This window comes from Sorex fumeus, unplaced genomic scaffold (genome assembly GCF_029834395.1).
Source record: "Sorex fumeus unplaced genomic scaffold, SorFum_2.1 ptg000003l, whole genome shotgun sequence".
Classification (NCBI taxonomy): domain Eukaryota; kingdom Metazoa; phylum Chordata; class Mammalia; order Eulipotyphla; family Soricidae; genus Sorex; species Sorex fumeus.
In genome coordinates, this window is record NW_026606060.1 from 42,860,167 (window position 1) to 42,876,033 (window position 15,867).

The following is a 15,867-nucleotide window of genomic DNA, read 5'->3' on the forward strand; positions in this document are numbered from 1 at the left end:
GGATGCTATGGTTTGTAAAAGAGGAATTGAGTGGCAATCATGTTCGGTCTATAGTCCATTTTCAGCATGCATCTCCCATCCTGGGCGGATCTTCCCAACACCCTTTATTTGGTGTTCCCTTCTCTATCTGAGCTGCTTTACCCTTAGAGTGTGCGGCTGGCCTCCAAGCCATGGAGTAAACCGCCTGGTATTTATCTCGGCTATTCTTGGGTGTTAGTCTCCTATTTTGTTACTTTATGTTCCCCAGATGAATGCAATCTTTCTATGTCTGTCCCTCTCTTTCTGACTCATTTCACTTAGCATGATACTTTCCATGTAGTACCACTTGTATGTAAATTTCATGACTTCATCCTTTCTAACAGCTACTTTGTACTCCATTGTGTAGATGTACCAAAGTTTCTTTAACCAGTCATCTAAAACAAACCAATTTTTTAGTTGAAATCTTATTGCAATAGAACATTTCAGAATTTCAGGTGTGCACTATCATAAATCAGTCTATGTATAGTACTTCATGTTTGCCACTAAAAGAGAAATCCCATCCTGAATGAAGATATATTACACCATTCATAAGTAATAATGGATGTAGTTTTCTGATGCATCAGCAAATTTCTGCAAAAATGTCCAGGTCACAAGTGATATCTCAGTGTTCTGACATGTCTTTAGGTTAAGAATCTTCCAATCTCTGGAATCTGTCACTGTCCAAATCCTAAGAATAATTCACTAATCCCCAGATTGACCCCCCCCCCCCCCCATGGAAACAAACCAAAACAGGGAGAGCACTTACAGGAGTTAATTTCAAGGCTGGTCGATCGATTATATGTTCACAGAGAACAAGAATGGTCCTGGGGCTTTTGACAGGAGTAGAAGGACTTGAATTCTTCCACAGTTGGAATGTGCTGGAACTTCCCAGTGGTTTGAAAGAATGCCTAGAATTTCCTTTTCTGCTATGGACGCTTATTTCTCACAGAGACAAGTGAATCTTCCTGGGCTACTATGACTGGAGAAGTCCCTGACAGGCTGATGGGAAGCAAAACCGACTAGCACAGCCAAGGCATGGTTATTGGGCATTGAAGGGTCCCTGTTTCTCACGAGTGGTGTTGACAGAGTCTCCCTGTCAGACAGAATTGTTGTAAATCTTTAAAGCCAACAGGAAAATTAATGAGCACTGCACAGAGCTGGACCTTGTCAGCTTCCGCATGTGGGAGGGAGATCTTGCTGCTTCCCACCAGGCACTTCATGTAACTCAGAAAACGTCTGCTTTGTGTCCAGTAGCCAATTAGAACAGTTTTCCATTCTGAAGCTTTTAGTCATCTATGGTTTTCAATTCACGGGGGAAAACAGTGCTTGCTGTAATCAAGATGATGGCCTCTATTACACGGAATTTTCTCTTTGGTGATGAAAAAAAGAATATTTCACTGAGAATGAATAAATAAACTCTACCATGTGGATAAAAAACAGGGCCAGTATAGCTGTTCAGAAGGTCCTCCGCCACGATTTCACTGTTCCCAGGGCCTGGCACTGTGCCCCCCTGATAGGAAGGTGACAGAAAATCAAGGAAAGAGTGAAAATCTACAACCCAACAAAGGAACGCCGAGGACGGGTTGAACCGGAGAGCTGCAGCATGCAGCGGGAGGACATGGGAGTTGAAATCAGACAGACCCTTCTTTGGAAAACTTGGCTCTGCTAGTGACTAGCCTTGGGCAAATAGCTTTATTTCCCTCCATCTGGTGCTCTTCCTCTATAAAATGAGATAATAACACTTACTTCAAAAGCTTCCTCTGAGGCTTACTGAGATAAGCACTCTGAGGGTGCTGTTCCTATCCCCATTCTTCCAAATGCCATGTTGCTTCAGTCAGGAATTGACATAACGGACTAAATTATGGAAGAACAGAAACAGGCCTAACTCTATTTGTTGCCATAAAAACAGGTTGTAAAGAATTCTTCTGTTGTTAGCTACTTATTGTTTTCTTTCTACGCACATATATTTTATGTTTTGTTTGGGTCACACATAGTGGTGCTCAGGGTTTGCTCCTGGCTCAGTGCTCAGGGAAACATACGAGGTGCTAGGGATTGGAACAGGGTTAAAGCTTGTACTATCATTCTAGTCCACTACATATTTTTGTTCATCCTCTACTTAACAAATAAAAAATCTTATAAAATATTAAGAGCCTTAAAAAAATCAACTCTAGTCATGAGAAAGGTTCGAACACTGCTTCTCTTAAGAACTTTACCCTGATATTTGGGGTAGGGAAGGCAGCAAGTGAAAAGCTGGAGGGCTCTTTCCTAAACTTAGTTTTCTTTCCTGACATATTTGATAAAGTATAAACTTGGGCAATGTAAATTAAGTATAGTCATAAATCTGCAATCCTCACTGTCTTTTCTTTTTCTCCTCCTCCTCCTCCTCCTCCTCCTCCTCCTCCTCCTCCTCCTCCTCCTCCTCCTCCTCCTCCTTCTTCTTCTTCTTCTTCTTCTTGCTTCAAACTGCTTAGTGTAACATTTATCAAAGACTGAGAACAGTCTGATAAAAATATCCAGTTGTGCATTCTCAATTGTTATAAAAAGCTCTCTAGGTTGCCAAAGGTCACTGCTGGGCAAGGCTCCATGCACAGGAGGTTGGAACCATTTGCTTCTGTAACTAAAGTGTCTTGGAGAGACAGGAGTTCTATTTGCTGTAATGTAGACTAGGAACATTTCCCGGATTTCTCTCTCTGTACCTGTTGAGGAAGATTTTTGTTTCTCAGTGGCATTTATTTCTCAGTGGCAGGAATGGAAAAGCAAAAGTGTAAACTCTCTGTGAGTTATTATTATGTCTCTGGATTGGAACCTTCTATCTGAGAGAAGGTAGGTTAGCGAGGTGGTGCCTATGATTTTCCTTTCCGAAAGTCTCTGCTCTTGACTTTCTTGTGCTTCTGAGAGGGGAACGATTGAGGACAGTCACTGCCTAAAGGGAAATGAGGGAGCTGCCTAAGCACCTGATTTATGAAGCATTGAAAGGCACAACTGACCAAAAATATCACCTCCATTGGCCTTTCATCAGTTCCTAAAATTCCCAGGATAAGGGTCACCCATAAAAATTTTGCTGCAGTCATGCGCAATTGATTTGGGTCAATAAAGCATTAAGTTGTGGAGGAAGAAGGAAGTGGGGAAATGGGAAAATGTCTCATTAGGCTGACTTAAGTTGTTAATCTCTGTCAAGAGTAGCATCAGTACAGGCTGGTGAGACAGTACAATAGGTAGGCCACTTGCCTTGCACGTGACTGATCTGGGTTCTGTCCCTGGCACCCCATATGGTCTCCTGGAAACCACCAGACATGATCCTTGGGCAAGGAGCCAGGTAGTAAGCCCTGAGCACTGCTGTATGTGGCCCTAAAACCAAAACAAACCCAAACCCAAAATCCAAATAACTAAACAAAAATAACAACAACATAAGGAGTAGCATCAACAAGTTCTGATATTGTTCAGGCCAGACAGTTTTGAGTTTAGAGTTTTGTGTCACATCTTTCATATTCTAAATTGTAAGAAATCCATTAACCCCTGGGAGAAGACTGTCTAAAGTGGGTTAAAGGCTAATAAAGTATCATGGTTAAGTTTAGGTATTGCCCAGTTTTGAGCAAGACTGGGTGAGGAAGGAGGACACATAACAGCTGGAATGATTGTTTTTTAAGTCCCGTCAGCACCATTTTAACTCTAGGATAACCATAGGATTTTCACTATTACTTATAAGTGTTGATTTCAAAGAGCATTTGTGATGAAGATCAAGTAGCTTTCTGAGCAGAGAAGTAGAACTGATGAATAAATTTCATGACTTTGTTGAGATAATTCTGAGAGTGTTTAGACTAGTGCTTTCCAAAGTGTCTATTGACCATCTGTGTCTGAGTCACCCTGGATGCCTTAAAATGTCCGTTTCTAATCCCCACCCAGGCATTTTGAGGTAGGGGGCTAGAGAATCTGCTTTTTAACAAATATGCCTCCTTCTTGCTTGTTTTCTTTCTTTCTTTCTTTCTTTCTTTCTTTCTTCTATTTTTTTCTTTCTTTCTTTCCTGAGGAACCATATGCCATGGTGCTTAAAGCTTACTCCCAGCTTGGGGGTTGCTCCAGGTAGTACTCAGGGGATGATGGACCTTGTATATGCAAAAGACCCATTCAAGGCCTTGAACTATTTCTCTGACTCTACTGATTTTTATGACCATGATGTAAAAATCAATGGTTAAAGTCAATTGTAGAGGTTAAAAGTATGGGTTATAGGCAGCTCTTCAGCACGGCCATGGCTCCAGAGGCAGGAGGACTTAATCCAGAGCTCGGCAGCTTGTGGCAGAGAAGTGAATGGACTAGGCATTAAAGTACTACAGCACCATGCCTCCCCGGGAGGGAAAGGGTGTCTCTCCCTTCCGCCTCCCCACCACCCCCTCTGGCAGCAAGGTGGCCGCTGCCTAAGAGCTTATTGGAAAGCCAAGTATGAGCCAGTGGTGATGGGCAACTGCAGCCTCATGGGAAGGGGGCAGTACCGGCTCATCCTTCACGCCCTACTGAGGTCACGAGTTGCCCCCCATGAGCGGCTCTCCAGCATGGTCATGGCTCCAGAGGCAGAGGACTTACTCCAGAGCCCAGCAACTTGCGGCAGAAAAGTGAATGGACTAGGCGTTAAACTACGGCGCCATGCCTCCCGGGGAGGAAAAGGGTGTTTCTCCCTTCTGCCTTCCCACCTCTCCCCGCCCCCCCCCCCCCCCCCCGTCCCGGCAGCAAGGTGGCCCCACCTCAGAGCTTATTGGAAAGCCAGGTATCCAGGTATGAGCCAGCGGTGACGGGGCAACAGCAGCAGCAGCAGCTTCATGGAAAGGGGGCTCATCTTTCACCCCTACCAAGGTCACGAGTTGCCCCCGACGAGCAGCTATCTGGCACGGCCATGGCTCCATGGCACAGAAACCAATCTCGTAATTATCTGGCTCTTGGCAGAAATCTCTCTAGACTTAATTAGTAAAATATTAGAAATCCAAAATCGTGCGGCCGCAATTGCGGCTGTGCAACATCATATGATTCTCATAATCAGCTATAGAAAAAAATTATTTCACAATGCCTTTTCAGCAGTTTTGATTGTTGGGTGGAAACTCTAAACAATAATGATGCATATTTTGTCGAAATAATGAATGTAATCGGAGTAGAGAGAGAGTTAAGTACAAATCATCTGCCTCACGGGCATTGGGAGGGGTGTGAAGGGGGTATATTGGGGTTCTTGGTGGTGAAAAATAAGTACTGGTGAAGGGAAAGGTGTTTGATCATTGTAGGACCAAGACTTAAACCTGAAAGCTTTGTAAATTTTCCCACAGTGATTCAATAAGTAAATATAACAACAGCAACAAAAAAAACTATGGGTTATAGAAGTAGGCAAATCTTAGTTTTGCCACTTATCTTGGACATACTTATTTAATGTTTTGAACTTCATTTTGCATCTGATAATTCATATAAAAATAACAGGATTATTTTCATATCTAAGAAAACAAGTTATGTGAAGTTTAGCACCTGACATTAAAACGGGGGGGGGGGGGTGGGGGTCACCATTTCTTGGTGATGGATATGTATATCAAAAAAGGATCTTAGGCCAAAATTATTAATATCAAATATTTTATTGACTATGTACTTTATAAAATATAAATTAAAGCCACTATTTAGATATATGCAAAACCAGAAGTCAATGAGATGGTACAGCAGGTAACATGTTTGTCCTCCATATGGCTGACCTGGGTTCCATCCATGGCACCTCATATGGTCTCCGTGAGCACAGCTAGGAGAGCCAGGAGGAAAGCCCTGAGCACTGTCAGGTGTGGCCCCCAACAAACAAACAAGCAAGATATCTGCTAAACCAATTGATTTCCTAGTTGCCATTTTTCTATTGCTCATTTTCTTGGTGTTATGCAGTTCATAAAGACATATTCAACAAATATTCATGATATCTATCTATGGAGGGACTTCTTGACCAAGTAGGTTCTCCTTGGGAATACTTTGTGTATTCTTACTAGAAAACTATAACTAAAAAAACTATGACTATAACTAAACTATAAAAACTATAACTAAAACTATAACTGTTTATTTTTTCCAAGAACTCCCTCATTTTGCCTTATTTCTTTATCTTAGATTCTTTTTTATTTTTATTTTTTGGCTTTTAGGATCATACCTGGCCTGGCCGAGCCGGGTTAGATTCCTCCACCCCTCTCGGAGAGCCCGGCAACCTACCGAGAGTATCTCGCCCACACGGCAAAGCCTGGAAATCTCCCCGTGACGTATTCAATATGACAAACACAGTAATATCATGTCTCACGATGGAGACGTTACTGGGCCTGCTTGAGCAAATCGATGACCAATGGGAGGACCGTGACCGTGACCATGACCCAGAAATGTTTAGGGGTTGCTTCTGGCTCTGCACCCAGGAATTACTCCTGATGGTGCTTGGGGAACCATATGGATGCTGGGGATTGAACCCCAGTAAGCAGCATGCAAGGCAAAGGCACTATCTTCTGTACTAACACACCAGCTCTATCCTAGATTCTTGTCTCTTGCTTTCTTTTGAAAAAAGTGCCCATATACTATATATTTCTCCTGATTCTTTAGACTCTTACTATTTAGTTTCAGCATAAATTATGGTAAGTAAAGTAAAGTAAAGTAAAGGCCCTCCCGTTGATCATCGATTTGCTCGAGCGGGCCCAGTAACGTCTCCATTGGAGACTTTGTTGTTACTGTGTCTGGCATATCGAATACGTCATGGGGAGCTTGCCAGGCTCTGCCGTGGGGCGAGATACTCTCAGTAGCTTGCCGGGCTCTCCGAGAGGGGCGGAGGAATCGAACTCGGGTCGGCCATGTTGGCTGCGTGCAAGGCAAACGCCCTACCCGCTGTGCTATCGCTCTGGTATTTTCCTAATGACAATGTAGCAATAAGAAAGACATTAGAAAATTATGCGACCACAGAGGAGAATAATGATGGGTAATTTTATCACTTGCAACATAGAGAATTAAAACCAAAGGAAACCTGGACTTTGGTGTTCTTCCCTAAACTGAATTTAAAAGAAAGCCACGGAGGAAAATAGCTAGCTTCACCTCACAGGTATTCTTTCTGAATTCAAGAAGTCCTCTTTGGAGGTCAAACTGCAAACTCAGAATGATCGGCTTCAAATCCAGCTTCCACATATGTTAACTGAGAGTCCTTGGACACTTTACTCTCTCTGTGCCTCATTGTCCTCAGCTGGGAAATAGAGCCACGGAGAGAGCGGCAGTATGACCGTAGGGTGCTTAGCAGGACCAAATTAGATGTACAGCACTCTAATGCATGCTGACACTGAGGAAGACCCTTGATTGATTGCTCTTGTTGGCATTATCTTTCTTGTGTCCACATCAAGTCTGAGATCCTCAGTGCAGCTTGGTGGGAAGGAGGAGCTAAGGAGTTCTGGGCAGACATTTCACTCATACTTTGAAAATTGTAGGTGGGATTACTTTTCTTCCTAAGAGTCAAGGTTCTCTGTGTGGCTGCCATTTCTCTTTCATCAGATAAGCGCATCATTTGATCATTCTTGTGTGTGTGGGGGGGGTGGGGTGGAGGTGCAGGGGAAGGGAAGGATTGTTGCTAGGGATCTAACCATGGCCTCACATGCAAGAACTCAACCTCTGAGTTACATCTGTGCACTCTGCTATGACCATTCTTACTCAATCTTGGTTATTTTTTACTTCCTTTCTTTTTTTTTTCTTTGAGAGAGGGGGAGGGTCAATGTGACACTCAGCAGTGCTCAGGGTATACTCCTGGCTCTGTGCTCCGGATTCACTCCTTGAGGGTATTGGGGAACTCTATGGGATTCTGAGAATTGAGTTCAGGTTAGCCATGGTCTAGGCAAGCACTCTACCCACTGTACTATCTCTCCAGCCCCTAATCTTATCTTTCTGAATGAATTTATTACTAAAGACCAATTTTGGAACATGCCCACTCACCTACAACTACATAGATGGAAACTAGAAATCTATTTAGTGTGTTTAATGTATATTGTGTATTTAGTGTGGAAATGTCTTTTGACAGCCTCTTTTTTGCAGGGCACACTTGTTTGGCCCAGGAAGGATTGTGCTTTCCCCCCTCATAGTTAACAACCTGCTCTTTCAGTTCTTCATGCATGAGCTAAGAGTAAAGCTGGGACTATTTCACTTTAGATATTGCAAGTATCAGTCAGTCATGTTCCAACTGTGAAGAAACATTCAGATCCTTTTGGTGAGAATGTAGGGAAGCAGGACTAGAGCACTGGTTTTCAAAAAGTATTCTCAGGCAAATCATTCTCTGAGAGACTTAAAAAGGAAAAAAAAAAAACACACCAAAAAACCAACAAAAAAACCAGTCATGCAAGGCACACCCTTTGCTTCTATTCCTTTTTTTTTTTTTAATCATACCAATCTCTGCAAAACTGAAGCTGTTCCTAAATATTTTCCTTCCAAGCTGTGGGAAATAAATTGCAAGTAGCTTTGGCATTTTGATAAAGTTAGGTTGGGGACTGCTTATCATTGAAACAATGAACACAAAAGCAATTCATCCCTGAGGCCTCTGACAAAACTCCTCAGCAGCCCAGGCGCTACTTGGCCGCCTTGTTCTCAGGCATTCCAGGGGAGTGGCAAAGGGACAGCCCCACACGGCAGCATTTTCAAGCTTCTTTTTCCCACCCTTCAGAGTTAGCACATCTCCGATGGGTTACAAAAGGACTTATTTTATAGGGACCCAAAACGTGCCCCCCAACAATACTTCACTTCCCAATAACAGGCCTCGCTCCCTTGTGAATCTAGTCAGAGGGACATTGCTGTTTGGACTCGTGGTCGCCTCCCCATAGATCTGACCTCATTAGTGAACACTATTAAAAGAGGATCCTATTATTGTGACTTTCCATTGCATCAAATACTATTAGTAACATTCCTCTGTGGGAAAAGTGATGTCATGAGAGGCCAGAGACAGGGCTGACCTCAGCTGAATGACACAGCTAGGTATGTGAACATTATGTAACCAGTTTGCTGACTAATAAAGCTCAGGGGTCTAGGGAGGGCGGCTGTGGGGGTTGGCAGGAAGTGTTCAGGTTCACATGAAGCCATAGATGGAAGTTTTATTTGACTCTGTTGCCTGGGTACCCGGCTGGTTATTTTGAAAGATGTCGGGGAGGAGAGAGGGTATGCAGGAGTGTGGCAGAATGATGGAAGGATGGAATGGAAGAGGGGTCAGGAGGCAGCAAGCTTGCACTCCACTGGCTTGTTTACTTGTACAAACGGGGAACACAGCGTTTCTTCTTCTTTTTTTCACTTTGTAAGCCAAATGATGTCTCCTAAGAAATTAAAACTGCTGGAAGGGCTGGAAATGAGACACAAGCGTTAAGAAATGATTGTAGCCTCTTCCTGGACAGATCTTCCTGGACAGATCTTACAGATCTTCAGAATGGTCCAGCATTTGACATGCCACCAACAGCTCTCCTACAAATCCTATAGCCTCCAACAAAACCAGGCTTCCCAAAGCCCTGGAAATAGAATTGTTTATCCCAAAAAGGTTAGGAAGACGTGGAAGTCTGCCTGTGGTGTGTGTCCTGGCTGGCTTGGAGGAGTCCATGACGTGTGACCTAAAGTTTTTAAGAGGCTATCTAAAACAATCAAAAAACCATGCTGGGCCTATGGTGGTTCCCTGTGTACCAAGTGTGTCTGAGGTAGGATCAGGAGCACTTTTCTTATTGAGGAGCAGAAAATCATCATGAAAATATTGAAGACACAAGCACAGAGTCAGAAAGCAAAATGCACAAATGAAGTTTTTTTTGCTTTTTGTGTTATACCCGGCAACGCATAGGGGTTACTCCTGGCTTTGCACTCAGGAAATTACTCCTGGCGGTGCTCAGGAGACCATATCGGATGCTGGAAATCGAACCCAGGTCGGCCTCGTGCAAGGTAAATGTCCTACCCTCTGTACTATCGCTCCAGCCCCACAAATGAAGCTTTGAAGGAAGAATACTAATGGAAAAAATGATTGTAGCAGGGAACTATGTTTTTTTTTTTTTTTTGACTGATGTCAGCAAAGGTCTTGAAAGGGCATGGAGGGAAGATGATCCCGACAGGGGAGTAGGGCTGAGAAGACACAGAGGAGTCCCCGACTACCTGGTAAACTAATGGAAATGAATTTTTTTGTTGTTTTTACTTTTTTGAGTCACACCCAGTAATGCTCAGGGGTTCCTCCTGGTTTTGCACTTCAGAGTTACTCCTGGCTGTGCTTGGGAGACTATATGGGATGCCGGGGGATTTAATTCAGGTCAGCCATGTGCAAAGCAAATGCCCTCCCTGCTGTACTATTGCTCCAGCCCTGGAATGAAATTTTAAGAACAATTTTGCTGAGCCGGAGGACTAGTACCGCAGGTAGGGCTTTGCCTTGCATGCAGCTGACCTGAGTTCAATCCACAGCATCCCATATGATCCCCCAAGTCCACCAGGAGTAATTCCTGAGTGCAGAGCCAGGAGAAACTCCTAACAATTGCTGAGTGTGACCCAAAATGCCAAAAAAAAATTTTTTTTTGCTTGGGTACATTTTGAAAACACGTGATAAGAATATGATAGGACTATCAAGAGTGCAAGAGTGCAAGGCTTTCCCCTTATGACAACACCCAGATTAACTTTTTTTGTCTGCAGAGAACTTTGAAAAGCCCCATGGAAGAAGCCTGTGATCCCCCACTCTCTCTCTCTCTCTCTCTCTCTCTCTCTCTCTCTCTCTCTCTCTCTCTCCTCACATCTCTCTAAATTTCTTTCAACAAAAATTATTTCACTTCACTAAAAACACTTTACTAAATGTTCGTTGACCTAAGAAATAAATTACAGGGCCAGAGCATTAGCACAGTGGGTGGTCCTTTGCCTTGCATGCAACTAACCAGGGTTTGATTCCCGGCATCCCATATGATTATTTGAGAACTGCCAGGAGTAATTCGTGAATGCAGAGCCAGGAGTAATCCCTGAGCATCTCCAGGTGTTACACCACCCCCCCCCCCAAAGAAATAATTATAAATGTAGTACATAATCAATGGAAGAAAGTCAAACAAAACAGATGCTAAATAAAAGGAGAAAAATCCCCCTCATTTCACTCACAGGGGGAAACCGGACTAACTCTCAAAATTTATAAGATACTATATGTACAATCTGTGTGATCTGCAGTGGACCTATCACTATTTGTATCGTTCTGTAATTTTTTTTCTTAATAGTAGATAATAGACATCTTTTTTAAAAATAAATATTTGGGAGGTGGGGAGATAGTATAGCATGTAGGACACTTGCTTTGTACACTGCAACTGGCCTGGGTTTGATTCCCCAGTACCCCTTATGGTCCACTGAGCTCAACATAGAGTGATCCTTGAGCAGAGAACCAGGACTAAGCTCTGAGCACTGATGGTTGTAGACACCAAACAAACATACAAAGGCATTTTAATTGTTCTTTTTAATGGATAATGATCATTTTATATAAGATGAAGAAATGAAAATGAGTTGTGAAACTTAATAATTACTATATCTGATATAGTTTTAAAAAATTGTTCTTGGTATGACATACTTGTCAATGTTTTTTTCTCCTCATTAAAAAAATTAAAGTACTGTGATTTACAAAGTTATTCATAGTTGAGTTTTAGACATACAATGTTGTAGCACTGATCCCACCACCAGTCTCAACTTCCTTCCGCCAATATTCCCAGGTTCCCTCCCAAAACCTCCTTACCAATCCCCAACCTCCAGCCTATTCTCTTCACAGCCACCTTTTTAAGTTTGGTTGTTCAAGTTTGGGTCTCTTGATTTCAGTGGTTGGTTTGTATGTTTGGCTCTATAGTTCCTTAGTTGCTGCTGCATACCTCCCTCCCCTGACCTGGCCCCCATTGCTTCTCATCTGTCTCTTCTGCTCCTTCCCATCCACTGTTTTTTATCTTCTCCTCCCTAAAGTCTGGGGCCAAGGTTGATCAGGGTGTTCCCCACTTTAAGGCACTGTATTCTCTCATCCAGTTATTCTAAATACCACATGTAATATCATCCTGTTTTTAACCACTATGTTGTCAAAGTTTCTTATGAATGGCACCATCCTAGACAGAGGATAAGGCAGGAAAAGGTAAGAAGTTGAGAGATAAGATATAGGAGATAAAGACATTTCATAAAAGTATGTCTAATTCAAATTCTATGAGAAGAGTGATTATGTTTATTAAACCATTCAAAATGCTTGACAATAAAATGTTAAGTGTTAGCTGTTAGCAAAGGATAGTTGGAAGATAGTTGTCCTTTGCATGCATCTAACTTTCTTTCTCTCTCTCTTTCTCTCTCTTTCTTTCTTTCTTTCTTTCTTTCTTTCTTTCTTTCTTTCTTTCTTTCTTTCTTTCTCTCCTTCCTTCCTTCCTTCCTTCCTTCCTTCCTTCCTTCCTTCCTTCCTTCCTTCCTTCCTTCCTTCCTCTCTCTCTTTTTCTCTCTTTCTTTCTTTCTTTCTTTCTTTCTTTCTTTCTTTCTTTCTTTCTTTCTTTCTTTCTTTCTTTCTTTCTGGCTTTTTTGGTCACATCTGGCAATGCTCAGGGGTTTCTCTTGGCACTGTACTCAGGAATCACTCCTGGCAGTGCTTAGGGGATCAAATGGGATGCTGGGGATCAAACCTGGGTCAGCTGTGTGCAAGGCAAATGCCCTATTTGCTGTCCTATCACTCAAGCCCACCTTGATTTTTTTTCTTAACTTGAGAAATTACATTTGAAGAAGAAGAAGAAGGAGGAGGAGGAGGAGGAGGAGGAGGAGAAGGAGGAGGAGGAGGAGGAGGAGGAAGCAGCAGCAGCAACAGCAGCTCATTCTTAGCCTCTTGAAAGAGTTTGTCAGGAACGAGACAAGAATCAGGAGATCATATTCCTTTATTTCATATATGAAATATAAAAATTAACAAAGCTATATATATACATATACATTTTTGCATTTATGTATATATATATTGCAAGTCCACAGGACCTCAAGAAAAATATGTTCTGTATGTGAAGTTAATCTATGGCACTGTAGTTCATGTGTTGTATATTCAAGTACAGAAGAAACTATGCAGTATTTGTGCCTGGGTACAGAATGAATAATAATAAAAACCTGTAATCTGGTGAGCCATCACATACACTGTGTCCAAACAAATGTGTCTAGGAAATATACTGTTAATGAAGACAAGGAAGTAATTGCTTCAAGATTCAGATTTAAATACTAAAGAAAAAATAAAACAAATTCTGTGTCTACAATCATTTTTGAAGTGTTTACAAGTGCATTGCAAATAAATGAGTTTATTTTTTAATTTAAAGTTACTCTCTTCTTTATCCAAGTATACATCTACGCTTATCATTTTTTTCTCATAAAGTCTCTTCTTTTTTTTTTTGAGTGTTTTAAGACATTTCATCACAGCTGGTATCTGTGGAGTTTAACTTCTTGCTTGAAACAAAAACTTCACGCAAATGCATTCTCCTTTAAGGCTGTGCTCTTGGCACAGCTTTGCACTGTAAACAGCACACCTTCCTTTCGATGATCATGTTTGTCCATAGTGGCAGTGCCTCTGTTTCAGTAGGCTTTTCTTACCCATGGTTTTCTCTCTGCAATCGCAGTCTCCAACCTTTTGCAACACAAGTGGCAAGTAGTAAAGTGCTTTATACAATGAAATACTATATACATGCAGACAGGTTCCACTGAATACCGCCCCCCCCCCCCCACACGCACACAACAAAGTTTACACACCTCAAGCAAGAGAAGACTCTTCAAGAACCACTTCTTCTGAGAGTGGTATTAAGGAGTTCTCAAAAATCTCATTAATTAGGAATATAGGTGTAAGTAACATATCTGAGGATGGGTGGCGTTCCTGTTATTGCCCTTAATGCTTTACTGCTAAATATCATACTGCTATTAAAATACTCTTAACAGGTACAAATTTCAGAATCAGTTACATAGAAAACAGGTATCAGTATAGGAATTTTTCATTCTTCTTTATGTAACATGTTAGTTTTAAACATGTGCCCTAAAGAAACAGGCTCATGCACAGGAAGATCATTTCTACATATTTTGGCACTTAAACAATAATTATTCCAGTTTTGTTTTTGAGGTCTCCTTTCCATTAAATTTGTGTTTTACACACAGAGAAGTGCCATTCTGTGCTATATACCTTTTATTGCTACTTGCACTCTCTTCTTAAAATATCCATAACTTTTCTTCCAAGGGATGGTTCCCAGTGATGAACAAAACTTTTCATATTCACAATCAGTCTGCCTTTTTTCACATCTTCGTGTCCTGCTACAAGGTACTCCATACCTAAAAGAGAGCAAGGTTAGAGGCTATTTAATATCACAGCTATTTAGTAAAGGTAAAGGCCCTCCCGTTGATCGTCGATTTGCTCGAGCGGGCCCAGTAACGTCTCCATTGGAGACTTTGTTGTTACTGTGTCTGGCATATTGAATACTCTCGGTAGCTTTCCGGGCTCTCCTAGAGGGGCGGAGGAATCGAACTCGGGTCGGCCATGTTGGCCGCTTGTAAGGCGAACGCCCTACCCGCTGTGCTATCGCTCCTGCCCCAGCTATTTAGTAGAAAGAGAAGATGTGACCTCAGCAGTTTTATTGTAGAAACCCAGTCCAGGATTTTAGAAATAAGAGTCATTTAGGCAATAGAATCTGCTATTTAAAACATCTTTATTATGGGTCAAATACTTCACATAGTCAATTTACTTAATAAAAAAAAGGTAACACTATGAACCAGTATTATTTTTCTTCTTCTTTTATAAATGAGGAAATTGAGGTTCTACAAGATTAAGAAATTGATTCAGGGTCTCTCAATATGTCATAACATTCTGATTTAATGTCAAATTTGTCTGATTGTAAAATTTTTTTTTGATTGTAGAACTTTTGTTCTTCTATAAAATAGTAGTTTTTTCTATAGTAAAAAAATGAGAACTCTATGAACACTTAATAAACTCCTGTAAGTTAGTATTTCTTGGAGACTCATTGTGGTGTATACTAACTAGGATTTTATAAAAGTGAAACAAAAAGTATGGGAATGCATTGGGTGAGGGCCATTAAACAAAATACTTTCAAATATTTCCTATATAAAGTTGATATGGTTTCAGAATATAATATGCTTCTCATACATAAAAAAAATGATGAGACTTGACTAGAGCTGGTGCAGACTTTATAAATAAAAAGTATTTTCATGGGGCTGGAGTGATAACACAGCAGGTAGGGCGTTTGCCTTGCACATGGCCGACCCGGGTTTGATTCCCAGCATCCCATTTGGTCCTCCAAGCACGGCCAGGAGTAATTCCTGAGTGCATGAACCAGGAGTAACCCCTGTGCATCGCCGGGTGTGACCCAAAAAGCAAAAGTAAATAAATAAATAAATAAAAAGTATTTTCAGACTTCAGTAAAAAAAATTGCAGTAACAAATGCAAAAGTGAGTTTCTTTTTATATATTTAGGAGCGATAGCACAGCGGGTAGGGCGTTTGTCTTGCACGCAGCCAACATGGCCGACCCGAGTTCGATTCCTCCACCCCTCTCGGAGAGCCCGGCAAGCTACCGAGAGTATCTCGCCCGCACGGCAGGGCCTGGCAAGCTCCCCGTGACGTATTGGATATGCCAGACACAGTAACAACAAAATAATTATATAAATGATTTAAAATGATTAAAAAATAATTATAGGTTGGGGAATGGTTCAAAGTGCTAACACCATGATCTATGTACAGGAGGCCTGGGTTTGTCCCCGCAGGCCCCCGGGAACCACATGGATCCCTGAGCACTGCTGGGAGCAACAGAGTGGAGTATTCCTTGAGCGCAAACTGGGGTGACCCCAAATCAAAACCAAAACATCAATTTAAATTT

General features: G+C 41.8%; 1 protein-coding gene and 1 pseudogene across 3 annotated transcripts in view; one reads left to right on the forward strand and one right to left on the reverse strand.

Annotated features, from left to right (window-relative positions):
• The first annotated feature begins 9,439 nt into the window (after positions 1-9,439).
• Positions 9,440-9,838, forward strand: LOC130028649 (60S ribosomal protein L34-like; annotated as a pseudogene).
• Positions 9,839-12,875: 3,037 nt separating this feature from the next.
• NTN4 (netrin 4) overlaps positions 12,876-15,867 on the reverse strand; it is a 132,799-nt gene continuing 129,807 nt past the window's right edge. For 2 of the 3 annotated variants that reach the window (XM_056117461.1, XM_056117450.1), the window contains exon 10: positions 12,876-14,310. In XM_056117461.1, coding sequence (XP_055973436.1) covers positions 14,174-14,310 — 137 coding nt within the window. In that variant the 3' untranslated portion in view covers positions 12,876-14,173. The remainder of the gene's footprint in view (positions 14,311-15,867) is intronic. The other variant, XM_056117455.1, reaches the window with a different exon arrangement.